General features: G+C 32.7%; 3 protein-coding genes across 3 annotated transcripts; 2 read left to right on the top strand and 1 right to left on the bottom strand.

Annotated features, from left to right (window-relative positions):
- The first annotated feature begins 5,959 nt into the window (after positions 1-5,959).
- LOC107912092 (elongator complex protein 3) lies at positions 5,960-10,172 on the top strand. The gene is made up of 9 exons (XM_016840139.2): positions 5,960-6,471; positions 7,267-7,336; positions 7,457-7,629; positions 8,057-8,231; positions 8,574-8,740; positions 8,858-9,077; positions 9,174-9,278; positions 9,546-9,698; positions 9,836-10,172. Exons 1-9 carry the CDS (start codon positions 5,999-6,001, stop codon positions 9,992-9,994), a joined length of 1,695 nt encoding a protein of 564 aa, XP_016695628.2. The 5' UTR covers positions 5,960-5,998; the 3' UTR covers positions 9,995-10,172.
- Positions 10,173-11,226: 1,054 nt separating this feature from the next.
- Positions 11,227-12,271, top strand: LOC107911255 (dehydrodolichyl diphosphate synthase CPT3). The gene has a single exon (XM_016839127.2). The coding sequence runs from the start codon at positions 11,262-11,264 to the stop codon at positions 12,108-12,110; it is 849 nt and encodes a 282-aa protein (XP_016694616.1). The 5' UTR covers positions 11,227-11,261; the 3' UTR covers positions 12,111-12,271.
- Positions 12,272-13,744: 1,473 nt separating this feature from the next.
- Positions 13,745-18,615, bottom strand: LOC107912093 (zinc finger CCCH domain-containing protein 67). The gene is made up of 7 exons (XM_016840140.2): positions 18,478-18,615; positions 17,537-18,053; positions 17,178-17,243; positions 16,763-16,882; positions 16,319-16,600; positions 14,752-15,024; positions 13,745-14,234 (listed from the first exon to the last, which is right to left on the bottom strand). Exons 1-7 carry the CDS (start codon positions 18,540-18,542, stop codon positions 14,028-14,030), a joined length of 1,530 nt encoding a protein of 509 aa, XP_016695629.1. The 5' UTR covers positions 18,543-18,615; the 3' UTR covers positions 13,745-14,027.
- Between the last annotated feature and the right edge of the window lie 1,201 nt (positions 18,616-19,816).

The following is a 19,816-nucleotide window of genomic DNA, read 5'->3' as shown; positions in this document are numbered from 1 at the left end:
TTCGAATTAAGGCTAAATAGCCCAATTTTAGCCCACTTGTGCTTGAAAAGTGAAAAGGAAATAATTCTTCTAAATTGAATGAAGAAAATATTTTTTCCTTTTTATTTTTCTACTCAAGTTCCTCGGTAAAGAAATGTAAGTTCTTGTTTATTTATCTTGTTAAACACTTTTTCATTAAATATTTTATATTAAATAAAATTAATATAATTAAATGACAATTTTTTTTAATACATTGAAAATATTCAATAATTTATGAAATTTTTCTTTATTTGATATATAAAAAGCCATCATTATATGTAAATGTAATAACGGGGTTGACTTTTTTATATTTAATAACGGGGTTGACTAAAGACATTGCATGGATACAAAAGGAGACAATAAGTGGCATAAAATAGAGCAAACTAAATGGTTGTACTTCGGGATGAAATTTGTGGTATAGCTAAGTTCTTATTAGATTTATATTCGTAATTTTTAATTTTATAATTTTATATTTTAGAATGTTTAAGATACCATTTTAAATTTTTAATTTAACGTAATTGTTAATTTTTATTAAAGTATTATGATTTATTTAATTGTTAAACATTATAAAAAAATTATTTTAGCTTTCTATTTAATTGTTCGTTTTTTAGCTTTTAAATTTGTGTTTTTTATTAGATCACCTTAAAATAATGAAAAAGTTTAACATTTTTAATTTTGTTGATATGACATATATCTGGATGATACATAAACACTTAATTAATTTTTTAAATTTTAAAAATAAAAATCATTAAAATTATCAAAAATAATTAAATATAAAAATAATTAAATGTTGACATGTCATTTATATGGCAATTCACGTGTATGCCATGTCAACAAAGTTAACCAATGTTAATTTTTTTCATCTATTTTGGGTGATTTGACAAAAAATACAAGTTCAAAGACTAAAAAGAAATTAAATAAAGAGTTAAAATGATTTTTTTATAAAGTTGAAAGACCAAAAAAACAATTATACCTTTTAATAATTAAACAAGACAATTACATAAAATAAATTATTGTTAACCTAATACTGAAATATTGCTACATAAAATAAATTTTATGTTACAATAACAATAATATCAATAAAATTAAAATATTATTTTAAAATTTTAGTTTAGTGTAATTGGATCGAAATTGATTAATTTAAATAAGAAAACTTCTTAAAATAAATTTTATTAATTTAATGTAATTTATTGCATTCACCTTTTAATATTTATTTATTAAACTTTAGAATTTTTTTGGAGATATTTTTGTTTTATATAATGTTTTATAATTATTTAATTTATGTAATTGATATGCTATAATTTTTTTAAATTCACTAAATTTTATATATTTTTTAATTCTATTGTTTTTATGTTTTATATAATGTTTTTATTTGATATTTTTAAATTATTTTATACAATTGATATATTATAAAATTTTAATTTTTTGAATAAAGTTTTTATATTTTATATATGTAACACCCCTTACCCGTATCCAACACCGGAATAGGGTACGAGGCATTACCAAAACACATACACTTGTAAACGTATTTAACCGAGTTATAAAATTTCATCAAAATTAAAACTTTCAAAAATAATTAACATGTTTCTATAACTTTTCACAATATATCCTCAAAATATTATAATCATAATAATTAGGGCCTGCGAGACCCGATACATACTCATGCAATTTAATGCTTCATTTCCATTTCATTCAATTCGCAATTTCTCATGCTCATAATTTAAATCATATCACTAGAAATTTCCATTTAATTCACGTACAATTCAATGACATCAAATTCAAAACTAATACGTATTTACCATTTAACTCAATGTTTATTGATTATACCATTCAATAACACATTTATGAAATTCTCAATTTAGCAATGAAAATATCACTTTAGTTTGAATAACAACATCGTCCTGATATAAATACACTACCACTTATCCATTTACTTTAATTCTTTTGGGCCCATTTGTCACTTACCATCCTTAATCAAATTAGGGAACGGTCACGGAAAATTGAGTACTTCACTTTCACTTTGCCATAGTATAACTATGGTCTTACGTATGATCACTTATCACTTGTCCCTTGATCAGATAAGTGTAGCCACTTATCACTTTGTTTCTTGATCAGATAAGTGTAGCCACTTATCACTTTGTCTCTTGATCAGATAAGTATAGCCGTAGCTATCACTTATCACTTTTCACTTGTCACTTGATCAGATAAGTGTAGCCGAAGCTATCACTTATCACTTTGTCACTTGATCAGATAAGTATAGCCGAAGCTATAACTTATCACTTTATCACTTGATCAGATAAGTATAGCCGAAGCTATTACTTATCACTTTCCACTTGTCACTTGATCAGATAAGTGTAGCTAAAGCTACCACTTATCACTTTATCACTTGATCAGAAGTACTCAAATCCGGCGTTCCGCTCAATTTGATCATTTATTCATATATCAGGCTTACCAACATGTGTTAATTCATAAACCATTCATGGTATTATTTCATGCCAAATCATATACTGAATATACCATACACACATACTATGAAACTTTATTTTCACACATGAGCTTAAACCATGACCAATAATGCACAAAAATAAGCATCATTCATATTTCATCGTTTATGAGTTATAATCAAACATATGACCATTTATACACGAATCATTCATATATTTCCCAATTTTCCTCCTCCTCCTCTCCATTCCACATTCTTAATGTGTATAACACACTTAAACAACATTAACCATAATTTCAATATTCACTAACATGTATATTCAAAGCTGTTTATCCGAGTCAGAGTCACTAAATTATTTTTATCCGGAGCTACAGAGCTCCAAATTAAGATCCGTTAATTTTCCCTGAAACTAGACTCACATATCTTCATACCATAAAATTTTCATAATTTTTGGTTCAGCCAAATAGTACAGTTTATTCTTTAAAGTTTCCCCTGTTTCGCTGTCTGACAGTTCCGACCACTCTTCACTAAAAATTAATTATCTCATTGTACAGAATTCGGATGATGTTTTAGCTTGTTTCTTCTAAAAATAGACTCATTAAGGATTCTAACCATATAAACTATAACTCATAATCATTTCTGTACAATTTTTAATGATTTTCCAAAGTCAGAACAGGGAAACCCGAATTCATTCTGACCTTGTCTCACAAAATCTATTATATCTCATGATTTACAATTCCATTGCTCACATCATTTCTTTTATAAGAAACTAGACTCAATAAGCTTTAATTTCATATTTTATTCATCCTCTAATTCAATCTCTACAATTTTGGTGATTTTTCAAAGTTACACTACTGCTGCTGTCCAAAACTGCTTTAGTGCAAAATGTTGATTTCTATTTTGCCCCAAATTTCACAGTTTATACAATTCGGTCCTTTCTCAATTAACCCCTCAATTAATCTAATTTTCTCAATTAGTACTTTACTAGACATTATAAGTTGTTACACAACTATTGAAATTCAGAATTGCCACATATAACTCTATCTTCAAACTCTTTTACTATTAGGTCCCAAACATTCACTTTCTATTCAATTCTTTCAATAAAATCAGCATATGAACAATTTAAAGCTCTAATTTCATGCTAAATCATCATATACTTCCAGCACATATTCATATCAACTTTCAACTTCTTTCATAAAATCAAAAACTAATGAATTTAACAAGTGGGCCTAGTTGTAAAAGTCATAAAAATACAAAAATTTCAAGAAATAGTCAAGAATTGAACTTACTTGTAATAAAAATATGAAGAACCAGCTTGAAGAAGCCCTTCCATGGTGTTTTAGCTGATGAGAATTCAGAAAAATGAAGAGAAATCTAGATAATTCCACTTGGGTCCTAACTTTATTAAGCAAATTTTGCAATTTTCCAATTTTGCCCTTAATTCTCCTTACTTTCTTGCTGATTTCATGCCTCTGCCGTCCAGCCCAAATAGACCTTGGGTCTATTTGCTTTTAAGCCCTCTTCCTTTTATCATTTAAGCTATTTAATCATTTCCCAAAATTTTGCATTTGTTACAATTTAGTCCTTTTTGTTCAATTAATTATCGGAACTTTAAAATTTCTTAACGAAACTTTAATACTAACTTTTTAACACTCCATAAATATTTATAAAAATATTTATGGCTCAGTTTAAAATCCCCGAGGTCTTGATACCTCATTTCGATTCTAATTATTTTAATATTTATTTCTAGTGCACTATTCACTATTTCAAAAATTTTCCTAACTTCATATTTAACTTATACTTGCTAAATTAATAATATTTTCTACCCATTTGTCGAATTTAGTGATCTCGAATCACTGTTCCGACACCTCTGAAAATTCAAGCCATTACATTTTTTTTTTCGTCGGATTTGTGGTCCCGAAACCACTGTTCCGACTAAGCCTAAAATCGGGCTATTACAATATAATTTTCACAAATTTTTGAATCTTTTTATGTTTTTGAATATATATTTTGAATATTTTATACTTTATATAATGTTTTTATAATTGTTGTTGATTGTGAGAATCAACAAGAGAATAATATAGACGAAGAAATGTGGCAATTCACCCTTGAAGGATGGGAACCATTGGGATAAGGTGGAAGAGAATAAAACTTCGGGAGATGAGAGAAGAGGGAGAGAGTTGTTCAGTTTCGTGAGAGAGTAAATATCGTGTCATTGTCTTACTGCTCAGGTGTGAGAGTTTATACATCGAGTGTTGGAAACATCGTGTGTAAGCATTGTGCTAGTGACAATGTCACATTGTCTATTAATAGATGTGGTAATATGACCTTGTAATTTAGTGATGTGACACTATAGGATGGATTAACAATCAACCCTATCATAATTGTGGGACCATAGGTACCTCTAACGAAGGTAATTCATGGTGGAAGTTCATTCAATGACATGATGTTTAGGAATAATACGTGAAGTTGGTTTCAGAGGTGATTATTTTATATAGTTTATATAATGATTTTTTTTAAATATTTGAATTTAATAAGTGTTTATAATTTTACACTCACATATTTGTTAGACATTTTATTTACTTTTTTTTTATAATTTTAATGGATGACACATCATCAATTTCATGTATAAAAGAATATCATGTGACGTGTTCTCATCGATTGAATGTGTCACTAATCTTTCGTTAGATTTTTAAATGAAAACTATAAATAAATAATAATTTATATATCAAAATGAGATAAAAAATTATACGTAAGAAATTTAATTCAGAATCTAATTTATGACATGAGATAATAAAAATAGTAGAAAAATAATAACAATGTCGAGGCAAATATTAACCTAAAGCTAAACCCAACCAGGTCATGCAATCCAATATGATATATTGTAAGTTGTAAATTCAAATATGAAAAGTTGACAAAATTGACATGCAATATAAATCATTTTATGTAAATTACAATTTATGTTCAAGGTTTATAGCTATCACTTTAATAATGTTATTTTTAAAAATTAAATTTATATTATTTTATTGAGAGTGTAATTTATGTTACCATTACATCTAATCACTTATTAATAAATAAGTAGATATTATTAATAAAAATATAGGATTATGTATTTTTTTTCTTAACCAATGTTATTAGAAATAAGCATCAAAATCCATATACGTAGAAAATAGGCAATCTGTTTTTGTATAAAACACCAACTTCATCTTTTCTCCAATAGCAAAAACCGGATGAAAAGAATACATATAAACAGACTTCTACTTTGAAATAATAATAAATTTGTTTTTTCATTTTTTTCAAGTATTGGGGTAGTACGAGGGTTTAGCTGTTTTGCCAAATGGGCTTTCGAACTGAACTTAACTTCGAACAAAAAACAAAGAAAAGAGAACTGAACTGAACTCACATTTTATACACGACAACGTTTTAGAATGGCTATTAGCTGCGACGTCGTTTTAGTGTGTATTAGAGTTACTTCTATCCCTTCCTCTACTTCGCATTGTATTGGCAACTTTCTTCTTTTTCTCTATCTACAGTGCAATGGCGACCGCCGTCATAGCTCCGGACCCGAAAAAGCTCCCGCGCCCGGGTCGGGGCGGGTTTCAAGCTCATGGATTAACGGAAGAAGAGGCCCGAGTTCGAGCTATCGCCGAAATTGTGAACTCCATGGTGGAACTGTCACGGAAGAACCAAACGGTGGACCTCAACGCGATCAAATCCGCCGCATGTCGAAAATATGGGCTCGCACGTGCCCCGAAGCTTGTGGAGATGATTGCTGCACTTCCTGAGTCAGACCGTGAGTCCCTGCTTCCAAAACTCCGAGCCAAACCAGTCCGAACCGCTTCCGGAATCGCAGTCGTGGCGGTTATGTCGAAGCCGCATCGGTGCCCGCATATTGCCACTACGGGTAACATTTGTGTATATTGCCCCGGTGGACCGGATTCGGATTTTGAGTATAGTACTCAGTCGTATACTGGATATGAGCCAACTAGCATGCGAGCAATTCGAGCCAGGTAACCTTTTTCCCTTGCTTTTTCCTTTTTGGATTAATTAATTAGCTTATTTTGATGTTTTGAACTCGTTGCTTCTGTTTTGATACAGGAACTTTTCAAATATGGCTTTTTAGTTAAATTTTGAATCTTGTGAACTCATTTTTGTTCATTGAAATCAATAGGAGCTGTCTGTTAGCCTTAGGTTGTGTTGGAATGCTGGGGGTGAATGCGGGTGTAATCGAACCGAGTTGAGATCAAGCTGTGAGAAGCTTGAAGCTTGCCTCAAGCTTGTTCAAGTTTTAGTTTTAAAGCTTGAGCTTGTTTGATTAAGCTGTTTACCTAGTAAAATGAACTCAATTCTATACTTGAATTTAAGTTTGATTGTTTGTGTTTGAGCTCTAATTGAAAATTTTCAATGCTAATTAGAAATAAGAAGCTTGATTAGGCTTGTAAATTACTTCAATCAAGCACTAAGATACTCAATTCAGCTCACTTGATAGATCGAGCTGCTTGAGCTCAACTTGATGAGGGTTGAGCCCAAGTTTGAGTTATTTTAGATCAAACCCGAATAACTTGCAATTATAAGTGTCTTGTTTACACCCCTAGGGGTGAAAAAGCACTCGTTTATTTTACCTCAAATTATACTGGCATTTTGGTTGTTGCTCGACCGGCTTTTGAGAATCCAAATGTCATGCCAAATATTGCAGTAGTTATGCTTCATGATCGTTGACAATGAGAGAGAGAGAAGAGAGTCTTGCATTTGTTCAGTTCTGTTGGATTAAGTTCTGAGGAAAATGTGATCTATAATGATTCCAGGTATAATCCATATGTCCAGGCGAGAAGCCGTATAGATCAGCTGAAGCGATTGGGTCACAGTGTCGACAAGGTTTTTATCTTCTCTATATAAAGTATTTGCTTTTGTTTTAAGGCATTGAGTTCTATCAAATAATTAGAACTTAGAAGTTGACCTTTGGTGCTCTTAACAGTAAGGTTATGCGAGTTGCAGGTTGAATTCATCTTGATGGGTGGTACTTTCATGTCGCTGCCTGCAGATTACCGAGATTATTTTATTAGGAATCTTCATGATGCTTTATCCGGACACACTTCTGCCAATGTTGAAGAGGCAGTTGCCTACTCTGAACATAGTGCAGTGAAGTGCATTGGAATGACAATTGAAACGTAAGTTATCATGCAGTTGCCTACGCGTGTGTTTTTCCCATGCTATTACTGGAATTAATATTTAAAGAATTGTCAGTTCTAATTTATTTTCTAGTGATTGGGACTCAAAAATGAATATCGACATTTATCAGTATTCATGCATTTATTTTCTTAAAAAAAAAAAAGAAATTAATTTCAAGAAATGGGGTTGCTGGCATCACTTGCTATGCTGTTGCATAAAACCAGGCAGGGATGAAAAAAGTCGTAATAATAGCATGGCTAGTTGAAAATATGCTTTTACTGCAGTTTTCTATTTCAGAAATATGTAATAGAAATTTGTTTGATTTTGACTTATCTCCTTTGTCATAATACACATTTCATGATTAATTTAAGGTTGACTTCTTCAATAAAAAGAAAAAGGTTCACTTCTTCTGATTCTAATCTGCAGTAGGCCAGACTATTGTCTCGGCCCTCATTTGCGCCAAATGCTTTCTTATGGTTGTACACGATTGGAGATTGGAGTTCAAAGCACATACGAGGATGTCGCTCGTGACACTAATAGAGGACACACTGTTGCTGCAGTAGCTGATTGTTTTTGCTTGGCGAAAGATGCTGGTTTTAAGGTATCTTAAACACCAAACCCTACATACTATTCTCTTAGTTTAAGAAGACAAATACCTTTCCTCTAGTTATCTCTATATAGTACAAATGAATCCCCTTTTCTCCACTTGGTCTTCATTGTCCTCTCTCCTGTCTTTTGCCTTTCAACATGTAGTTCAGCGATTACCAAAAGATTTGTTGAATGCTGAACAGTGCTGTCTAGCACTAACCGTATGCCAAATTGACTGAAATCATTTTTCATGCAATGGATTATGCGGCTTAATTATCAGTTTTTGCATTTTATATATTTAGGTTCTTTTAATTTTATCCACTTCTTGATGAACTTTTCCATTGCTTTTCTGGAGGTTGTTGCTCATATGATGCCTGATCTTCCTAATGTTGGTGTTGAGAGAGACTTGGAAAGTTTTAAGGAGTTCTTTGAGAGCCCTTTATTTCGAGCCGATGGGCTTAAAATTTATCCCACCCTTGTAATTCGTGGAACTGGCCTCTATGAGCTCTGGAAAACTGGCAGGTATAGCTATCTGTAATTTATTGTTAGAGAATTCTATTGGCCATTATTTTTCTTTGGATATCCGGTTCCTTTTCTGGTTTAGCAGGAAGCTGTAACTGTAGTAATTTACTTTTTCAGGTATAGAAACTACCCACCTGAGCAGCTTGTTGACATTGTGGCGAGGATCTTGGCCATGGTACCTCCTTGGACACGTGTTTATAGGGTTCAGCGCGATATTCCTATGCCTCTGGTTACTTCAGGGGTTGAGAAAGGAAATCTTCGTGAACTAGCCTTAGCGCGTATGGATGACTTGGGCTTGAAGTGTCGAGATGTTCGAACACGTGAAGCTGGTATCCAGGTGAGAAGACACAATGTTGCGCCTCAGGAAACTGTTAATGCTGAAAAGCACATTAACCTTTTGAAAAATGTAATGTATGTGTTTATATGGATACAGGACATTCACCATAAAATTAGACCTGAAGAAGTTGAGCTTGTTCGACGTGATTATACTGCAAATGAAGGTTGGGAAACATTTTTGTCGTATGAAGATACGCGCCAGGTACTGCAAGGACCCTTTCTTTGTATTGGGGTGTGGGCGGTCACTCTGTCTACAGCTGTCTGTCACATGTGAATAACCATTTCATATCCTCTTGTCACTGGCCAAATTGCAGGGTCTTTCCCTTGTTATTGTAGAAAATTTATATCATATATCTAACTTTAAACTGTCTCCATCGATCTCAATAATGCTTATGCATCTTGATACAATGTCTTGTACCATAGCTGGTTCTGTGCTAAAACCTAATATGCCTTCTTGATTTGAACACAGGATATTCTTGTTGGGTTGTTGCGGCTGCGAAAATGTGGCCGGAACACTACTTGCCCTGAACTAATGGGGAAATGTTCTATTGTCCGTGAACTTCACGTGTATGGAACTGCTGTTCCGGTTCATGGCAGGGATGCTGACAAACTCCAACACCAGGTAATGATAAAATCTTTAGTATTCAGGTCATCTTTATCCAGAAAAATGTCCAGGCTCGTCTTTATCCAGGTCGTCAAGCAACCATTGGCTAACTCTGCACCCACCCCCTGCACACGTGCGTTTTTCTGTATTGGCAGGGTTATGGTACACTCTTGATGGAAGAAGCAGAGCGGATTGCGAGCAGAGAGCATAGATCAACAAAAATAGCTGTTATATCTGGGGTAGGAACCCGGCATTACTATAGGAAGTTAGGCTATGAGCTTGAAGGGCCTTACATGGTGAAATATCTTGTTTAACGAGGCTAGTTTTGTGATTAAAGAATTAGTGTAAAATTCTTGCGACATATATAAATCATCAATTTGTTTGCCTGCAGGAAGCCATATTTGTATGCTCTATTTCAATTTTTTTTAAGATGTTGGAGATTGATACAGATTTTCAAAGAATATGATATGTGGAGGGTCGTAGTATTTTCTATTGATCGGTCATGTCATATACATTCGGTCCGAGTCGTATATCCAATTGCTTTGAAAGGAGTGTTTTTATTTTATTTTTTAAAACTTTTATTCGTGTTTATTAAATATGTTTGTGTAGTATATATTTTATATTAAACAGTACATCTTGGGGAGACATACACAAATTAAGCAAACAAATCACATGGTTTGTGTGGATGGAGAGGCAAATAAACTCTCGTTCCACTTACTGCTTTATTGAGAAATTGGCAGTTAAATCCATAGCACACAACATCACAAGCAAAGCTTTCGCGGATTTAATTTATTGCCAAAATGCGGAGAATTTTGATTTTCGAATATTCAAATATAAAGACATAAAAGAAAGAATTTTATAAACTTTGGCATAAAAAATGCGTGGCTTTAACTGTATCTGTCTTCAACTCACTATTGGTCTACTCTACCTATTTTACTCAAAAGTCTATATATAAGAGTAAATTACATTCAAAGTCACTAAATTATAAGAAAGTTTACGTTTTAGTCACTCAGCTTTCAAATAGTCACTGGATTATTTGAAAGTTTTCATTTAAGTCATTGTCACTGGACTATTAAAATTGCTGCTTTATGGCCGTATTTGTTCGCATTGCCTACACAAACCAAAAACTCTTCTTTCGCTTCTCTACAGTTTAGTTTCTTTCATGAAACAAGTTTGAATGTTATGAATCTGAGTTTTTTTTCTTCAATCTTTGACATTAATTGTCAGATCAACTTGGATCGAAGGTATGTTCTGTTACTTGTTGACATGTATTAATCCACCATACCGATCATTGAATCTTCGTTTGGAGCTCGCTAACCGATTTTTTATTTTAAAAAGTAATGAACTAGTGACTTAAATGAAAATATTTGAATAATTTAATAACTATTTTGTAACTTTTTGAAATTGAGTAACTAAAATGTAAACTTACTAGTAGTTTAGTGACATTGGATATAGTTTACCCCATATATAATTTTTTTTTTAATTTATGGGTATAAATGTACTCTCTCTCTATATATAGATATAGATATAGATTCATATTATAAGTTAAGGGTTGATATCGGTCTTTCCAATAGGAAGTAAATGGAGAAAGAGGTGATGAGTAGTTTGAAAATGGCAGGAAATATATTATGCAGTGCCAGCAGTTTTATCAGAAAATGCATCTTTGGTGTTCTTAGAGTTGGTCCAATCCCCAATCACATTGCTTTCATCATGGACGGAAATCGACGATATGCTAAAAAGCAGAAGCTCTCACACGATGGAGCCGCCGGGGGCGGCGGCCGTTATGATGCTGGCTTTTGGGCTCTCATGGTTATGTTATTGTACTGCCAAGAGCTTGGGGTGAAATATATCACTGCCTATGCCTTCAGCATCGACAATTTCAAGCGGAAACCAGAAGAAGTTGAATCACTTATGGCTTCCATGTTGGAGAAATTCCATCTCTTGGATATCCTCGTCAAACGTTTGGCCGTTAGGGTCCATTTCGTTGGGAATTTGGAGCTCTTGAGCAATGAGCTTAGGGCTTCCGCCATGGAACTTACGGAAGCTACGGCTGCGTATTCGAAATCGGTGCTTACGATTTGTATTGCCTACACTTCTAGAGACGAAATCTTGCATGCCGTTCGAGAATCTTGTGAGCAAAAACGCATTGATCTGGAATTCGATAACGACGACGACAATGAGATAAAGTTGATGAAGGTTGAGAAGAACATGTATATGGCGGTTGCACCGGATCCCGACATTATAATACGGACCGGAGGGGAGAACCGGCTAAGCAATTTCTTGTTGTGGCAGAGTTGTTGGAGTCATTTACATTCCATGTGGGTACTTTGGCCGGAGATTGGTGTATGGAATTTGGTGTTTGCAATCTTGAATTTTCAGAGGAATAAAACCTACCACTTGGAGATGAGGAAGAAAGAAAAAGAACTGTAATTTGGAAAATTGTTACTATATTTCATGGTTAAACAAGTCTAATTAAAATACCATTATATGAGGGAGGAGAATCCACCTACACCGGTGTAAAATTACTTTTTCGTATATTCTTATATGATTAATATTTTAATGATTTAATTGTTGGATTTCACATTCTATCATTCATGTTCAATTTGATGTAAAACTAAAATTTCTAACTATTTGTTTTACACAATTTTTAATCATTCAATAACTGTTAGTATGTAGTATTTTAGATTGATAAGATAGAGATATTGGCTCGGTTTGAAATTTTATATGCATGACAAGTACAATTATATCGTAAATCCAACAATTGAATCATTAAAATATTAATCATGCAAAAATATACAAAATGTTGCAAAACTACTTTAGTTTTACACCAATGTAAGTGGATCACTCCCCGATATATATTTTCTTTTCTTGATTTCTTATTACTTCTATATATATATATATATAACCGAACACGGGTTTGAAAAACTTTTGCATCGATGTAAATACCCTTTATTTTTCATCATATTTCTAAAATGACATTTAAAAATAATTATAATATTTAATTTAGAATTATTAAATAAAATTTGTTTATGTAAAATAAAATTTGTGATCATTATTGTACATTTAAAAATGATTATATTAATTATAATTTAATTTATAATTATTAGTTAAAAATTAGTTAAAATAATTATAATCGGAGTATGAGTTGAGGTAAAAAAGTTAGTAGAAGTTGAGGTAAAATATTTTTACAATTGTAACCATTGAAAAAAAGTTTTTAAGATATTTTTTTTATTTTTTACTTTATATATTTTATTGCATATTAATTACATATTATTAAAAATTATTATGGTCAATTTATCGACTATTAAGAAAATAAAAATAAAAATTGAATAATTTTGCATGTATCAATTTTTTATGATTCGTACAAATGCTTTAATAATAGTAATTTTTATTAGTATTAAATAATGATTGCATGAAATAAAATTATATAGTATGTTAAAAATACAATTGTAATTTGAATTTTTTTAATATTATTAAAAATTTATTTATTTACAAAATATCAATATTTAAAAATTAAACACGTGTGTTAAAATGTGATGTACTCTGACATTTTATCCAATACATTAACCTAAATTTTGGCGTGTTGGAGTGTAACGTACTGACATTTTATAATCATAGAGTTAAGATATTAAATATTTCTTCCAATACATTAATCTAAATTTGGAGGCGCAGGCGATGGTTGATAATGGCAATAGCGGATGGCCTATGAAAAAGTAAATAGGGGCCAAATTGGAATAGAATGGTCCCTCCTACAAATTTATTCTCCTTTTAATTAATAATCCATGTTCCTCTGGGCAGGCTTAAGAGACGAGGGAGATGGACCTAAACATACCAACTCTCCTAGTAATTAATTCAGTCAATCCAGAAGAATCTAGCACGTGTGTAATTTAGATCGGGATCCGACTATAAAAATAAATCTAAAATTGGTCAGGTCAGATCAGAATTGGATTTAGTTTATGGCCAAATCAGGTCAGGTTCAAGACAGAAATAAACCAAACCCGAACTCGACCATACCTATGTAAGAAATCAACCAGACCCGAGGTGCAATATTCGAGGGGAAGAAGTACAACAACATCCCAAATTTTACTAGTATTAGTTCCTAAAATGACTTGAAACTGAGATAATTTACATATCCTGATTTCAATTTGAGCTTTGTAGCAACTGCCAACACAACCCATATCATATATGTGATATGTATATATAATACCATCCCCTAAAAACTCTTGTGGCAATGGAACAAGTGAAGAAAAGTTGACTAGTCTTCAAGTTTAAAGAAGGAAATTTTAGAATCCTTACTGATGTGAGAGATCTAAGAGCTAGGGTGGCCTTTTTTCCTGAAAAATAATTTTACACAGGCTGCTGAACTGCAGTATCGGTACCATTACTCCCGGCAATTCCGGTTTGCTCTAATGGTGCAGAATGGCTGAATGGTGGAGGCTGCTCTAGTTCAGATACAGTTGTTGAAGGAGCTGCCTGCATTGAATGGTCAAATTTACAGGCTGGCCCGAACTTGCAAATGCCATAGCGACTGTAGTGTGAGCAGATGCTTTGATCCTGGATTTCGAAAACAAATGTCTATCATGATGATGACACAACTCCAAGAATTTAATATATTATCATCGAAAAAGAAAACCATTAACTAGAACTACATGATTAAAGAGTGAACTGTATTGTCAGGTTTAATCCAAGTCTGACGAAGAGAACAGAAACTCTGGTCTTAATCATTTGCCTAACAGAACCTAACCCAGATGCTATATTTCTATAGAAATCATTTGCCTAATAGAACCACCAGTTTTAATCGCTTCCAGTTGAATAATCAAGTACCAATCTCTAAGACATGCAATTTTCTATTGATTTCTATAAACAAGTTTCAAGATATACGAGAAGATAAGAAGGGAGTCATTTCACTATCTAAGGTGGAAGATATGAAGAGCAAGAACAATTGTGGGCCATTTTCTTTTGCATGAATTACTTTTGTTTTCATTTTTTGTGTGCATAAGAGAACTTTAATCATCTACCAGGTTCATATATATTTGATAAAAACCATAGCCTAAAGGAGCAAAAAACTTACAGGTCTCAGTGGCAAGCCCTTGTCGCTGAGAGCACATGGGGCCGGCTTTGCAAGTCGATTTTTTGGATGATGATATTTGCAATTTGATTTAAACTTACAGTCCCCAGTTTTCAGGAAGTAACTGCACTCGGGTTGGCCAGGCCGTACTGGGAATTCATCAACTACCATCTGTGGCTGATTTTGAGTATAGACAGTGGTTTCAGTTGAGGGACTGCTCATGACATATGCTGGGGTTGGATGCAAAATCCTTTCTGGTGGGGGATAAATAGTGGCCTTGATAAGGCAAACAAGATTAAGTCATTGTGCAGAAACATATTGGTTATAATTTATCAATACACAAGCTAATTTCTGGGAGAAAATCATATGCAGAACTGGTTTTTATACCTATCAGGCATTTTAAACATGAGCTTCTTTATGATTTAATGCGGTGAAATAAATATAAGGTAAAATAGTGACCCAAGCAATAAACATGTATTGGACGGAGCATAAAAAGAAAGTATTATGTGGAAACATCTGGTTCTCCATTTTCAGGCATCTATTAACACTATAGATTGTCAGAGCAATTAGTATATCTTATCCATCTACTACCTTCCAACGCTTCTCCATGCAAAAGCAACATTAGATAAAGCCACATAAAGCAATCCATCGTCCAACATCACAATTCTACTTAGTTTTCTTTGGTGCAAGTCTCAACATTCTCGACTCAGCCAAAAAATGAACATAACAGTGTCTTTAAGGTGAATTAGCATGAGACTGGAATCTTTTTCAACTTGTGCCCATGTCATTTCTTATACATAGCTTGTATGTGACTCTGCCTACATGTTCAAGTGTTTCGGATCTAGAGACACAAATTAACCTGGCTTCATCTAGAGAAAGGTGGAAAGGCGGCATAAGTTTCAACAAAAACTTCTGAAGCCGGCCATATATAATGAGTTTAGCTAACGAGTTCTGAATGGCCACTTCTTAAAGTTAGTTAAAATACTATTTATAGTATTACTTTTGCATTTAATGCAGTACCTGACGGTTAATGTTGTGAATTCCAATGCAGTAAAAAATAAATTATTTCAGATAATAACCTTCCTAATTAGGGTGCTTGTTAATAAAACCCGTAGCTTTCAAAAAAAAAGTTAGTATACCAAGGAAACTAGTTTTAACCATCTGATCTTAAGAATTGAAAATATTCCATTAATGATCTGAATATGGTTGTCCTCAGTGGCATCCAGTAAGAATTGCAGATTACTATCATTGTTTCTCAACGCGATCATGAAATCATAAACCAAATATCCATTTTGTTACATGCAATTAAAAGTTCAAGATCCACAAGTATCTTTACATCTTCAAGAATATGTAAGTGGATATACACCCTGGAAACTTCAAGGTAAGGAAAGATGAAAATTCTAGGAAAAAAATTTAAAATGTAAAGTGGAGGATTGAGGAACGAGGAAGGTGAGGACCATGTAATCCTAAGATAAACTAGATAGATGCTATGCACTATAGTATCCTAAGATAAACTTAATAGATGCTATAGATTATATTAACATAAATCACATTCAAGCAATTATAGTACCTGATACCCATTCCATTCTGGATTTGGAGGTGGAACACCCGGAGTTGGTGAAAACATAATTGGCATAAAGGTAGCAGTAGCAGTCTCATTTAACGCCCTTGGCGATGACCAGGATGCCATACTCACTTGTGATGCAGCTTGTGATGAAACAGATCCACCATTACCATATGCAGCAGGTGGGTCACAAGCTCCAGTAGTTGTAGGATCAGGATGATTAAACCTGCAGTTGGCTCCATACTTGCAGGACCCATTACGCATGTAATAGGGGCACTCTTTCTCTCCCTGTAGAATTAAAACTTTGAAACTTTCCAGAATGACTACTCCAAATAATCACTGAAAAGAACTCGTAGGGTTTGGTTGAGCGTAGTACAAATGCAAATGAGCATCAGCACTCGAATTAAGGAGTCTTGCTAAACTCAATTAATACAGTTAACGAAGTGGTACCTGTCGGATGGGCAGCCCCAGAAAGTTAAGTTCTAAAATCGGATCCGTTGAAGATTTTGCCCTTGAGTGGTTGTATCTACAGGCCTTACCAAACTTACATCCACCAGTTCTTAGGTAGTACTGCAAAAATCTCGACAAAAATTGTAACACCAAAGAAATGTTACTATCAGCCCATGCACATTTCCTATAGACATAAATAGATGAAAATAGATATAGATGATTTTCAGACGCAACTGAAAATACACTAATTGATATGTAATGGGCCATAGAAAAGTAAACCAGTCTTAAAAACAAGACGTACTAGAAGCAGCGATAAAAGATGTCAAAATATAGAACTTGAAATGCTAGAAGAATACTAAGCTTCATTGAAAGAATTATAAAATTACACAAATTCTGTCATTGAAAGAATACTGACCTTGCATTCTGTCTGGCCTGGTTTCTCTGTTGATTCATCATTTTCCTTTAAATTTTCCTGAACGCCCTTCAAACATCATAAATCCCAAATACCCAGAATTAAAGAAGTCAGCACAAAATCAATACGTACACGTCTGTAGCAAACAAGCCAATCTTAAAAAGAGAAGAAGAAATATAAATATAAATATAAATATATATATTTAACAAATATCATAGTAATATAGCAACAAATATAAAAAGAAATCAACAGGAAGCCAAAAAAGCTCCTATCCAGCCAAAGGAAGAACGTTCTTAGAACATTTAAAAATAAAATGAAAAAATAAAATAAAATGAAAGTTATAATAAGGTAAGAAAAAAGACCTGGTTCTTCCTTCGAACAGGGTGATTGAACTTGCAATTAGATCCAAATTTGCAAAGTCCAGTTTTCATATAATAGGCGCAATTCTCAGCGTCCGGTCTCACCGGAAAATGTGACCTCACTCCTTCAAACCTCTTCCCGTTTTCACCATCATTTTCGTTCTCGTTTTTCTCCTCCTCATCTTCTTTTTCCTCGGCAGCGCCAGCATCAGCTTCATTGTAATCATTGTCGCCTTTTCTCTCCCCATCATCTTTCGTCTCAGCAGCCGCCACCGCCGCCGCAACCTCCTCCTTCAAATCGAGGTCCTGCAACTGCTGCTCGAGATTGCTTTCGTCGTGCCCGGTTTCCTCAGCCGCGCGATTAAGATCAGACGGTGTCGGTGAGGCGTCGGGATTCGGAGTCGGATCCGAATCGGGAGAGCGATGCCCTAAAGTGTTAAGGGCGGAATCGGCGGGAGCAGTCGTGTCGGAGATCGGAGCTTCTTCAGATTGTGACATTGTAAATCCACATTTCAAAACCCTAATTTCAGCAGAAGAAAATGAGAAAAGAAGAAAGAGAGAAAGAACGAAAAAGATCAAAGCTTTGTTATCGGGAAATGGAAGTAGAAAGAGAGTGTGAACAAAAAGGCAAAGAAGAGAAGAAAGAAAAATAAAGAAATTAAAAATAATATTTTATTTATTCTCGTATTCGTACGTTTTTATAACATACGTAAATGACCGTCGTATGTAACGTATACTTTTTTGGCCTTTCTGTAAAAGTACTTTTAACTGTTATTCTGTCTGAAACTCGACACACCATTAACCATCAAAATACACAAACTTCTAACATGAGTCAAAACCTAGACCTTCATCATATCTCGAATAAAAGGTAGAAATTGGTAGATCATGTTACAAGAATTTCAAAAACATGAAAATCATTAAAAACGGGGCAAGAACGGACTTACCATAAAGCTTGAAAGCTTGAACCAAACCTTAGCCATGGCTTCCATGACATATTCAGCCAGCCCATGGAGAAGATGAACCAATTTTTGGCTATTTTGGCATTTTTTAATTCTTTTAATTACTAAATGATCAAAATGCCCTTAACTTAAAAAATTCTATTTCACCTATTTCATGTCCATTTTTGTCCATAAGTTAACCAATGGTCTAATTACCATTTAAGGACCTCCAATTTAAAATTTCATAACAATTGGATACTTCTAACATGTAGAACTCAACTTTTACACTTATTACAATTTAGTCCTTTTGGCTAAATTGAGTGCCCAAACGTCGAAATTTTTGAACGAATTTTTTACAAAATTATTCCGTAAAATTGTAGACCATAAAAATATAATAAAAAATAAAATTTTTCTCGTCAGATTTGTGGTCCCGAAACCACTGCTCCGACTAGGCCCAAAATTGGGCTGTTACAAAAACTATGTTGAGTGGTAAATTAAATATTTTACCAATCCAATTGGTGTGGGTTTAAATCTCATCATATTTTTATTTTTATTTTTATTGATTATTGTTAAATTAAAAAGACTAAAATATCCTAAAATAATAAAACTTATTTTAATTGTGCAAAAAATATTTTCATAATTTTCTAACTGAGTTGGTGAAACTAATTCGGTTAGGAAGTTAAATAGTAGTATAGATATAAAAATTATTTATTTTTGTTTTACCAGCTAAAACTAATTCAGTTTTGATTGAAATGATACCGAAGATTACTTACTCCAAAAGTTAAACTTTCACAATCAATTCTTACCTCCAGATAAAATTTTATCACTTTTTATGCTTAAATTTTTTTATTAATAACTATATCCTTAAAATAAAAAAAATAACTTAAAAAACGTAAGCAAGTGTTAAGTGTAGTGGTAAAATACATTGTATCAAATAAAGAATATAAGTTCAAACCTTAAATATAACATTATTGAGAAGAGCAACCATGAATCATTTTTAAATTAATAATATCAATATATATTATACTTTTATGCTCCGATGCCATAGGTTGAATTTGGTATTCAATTCAGTTAATATTTTTAGTTTTTTTAAGCAGATTATAATAACTAGATTTGAGTTTCAATTTTTCAATGTTACTTTAGATTATAAATTTCTTTATAAATATTTTAAAAATAATTAAATTTCCAATTAAATACAAAAATTCATAACTAATATATATTATTTTTACAAAAAAAAATTATATACAAGTTTCAAATTATATTCACTACTTTTACATCATGAAAATAACATGTAAGAATGTGGCCAAGAAACATAGAGATAAATATCTACACATGTATAGGATGA

This window comes from Gossypium hirsutum, chromosome D11 (genome assembly GCF_007990345.1).
Source record: "Gossypium hirsutum isolate 1008001.06 chromosome D11, Gossypium_hirsutum_v2.1, whole genome shotgun sequence".
Classification (NCBI taxonomy): Eukaryota; Viridiplantae; Streptophyta; class Magnoliopsida; order Malvales; family Malvaceae; genus Gossypium; species Gossypium hirsutum.
This window is presented reverse-complemented; position numbering and strand designations above follow the sequence as displayed.

Bases quoted from the DNA above. Each gene is read 5' to 3' on its own strand.
- LOC107911255 (XM_016839127.2), top strand. From the start codon at position 11,262: ATGGAGAAAGAGGTGATGAGTAGTTTGAAAATGGCAGGAAATATATTA.
- LOC107912092 (XM_016840139.2), top strand. From the start codon at position 5,999: ATGGCGACCGCCGTCATAGCTCCGGACCCGAAAAAGCTCCCGCGCCCG. The intron at 7,337-7,456 runs GTTTTTATCTTC...TGCGAGTTGCAG, and splicing joins TGGGTCACAGTGTCGACAAG to GTTGAATTCATCTTGATGGG. The intron at 9,279-9,545 runs GTACTGCAAGGA...ATTTGAACACAG, and splicing joins CGTATGAAGATACGCGCCAG to GATATTCTTGTTGGGTTGTT.
- LOC107912093 (XM_016840140.2), bottom strand. From the start codon at position 18,542: ATGGGCTGGCTGAATATGTCATGGAAGCCATGGCTAAGGTTTGGTTCA. The intron at 16,601-16,762 runs GTACCACTTCGT...TTAATTCTACAG, and splicing joins TGGGGCTGCCCATCCGACAG to GGAGAGAAAGAGTGCCCCTA. The intron at 15,025-16,318 runs GTACTATAATTG...TGCCTTATCAAG, and splicing joins CAGAATGGAATGGGTATCAG to GCCACTATTTATCCCCCACC.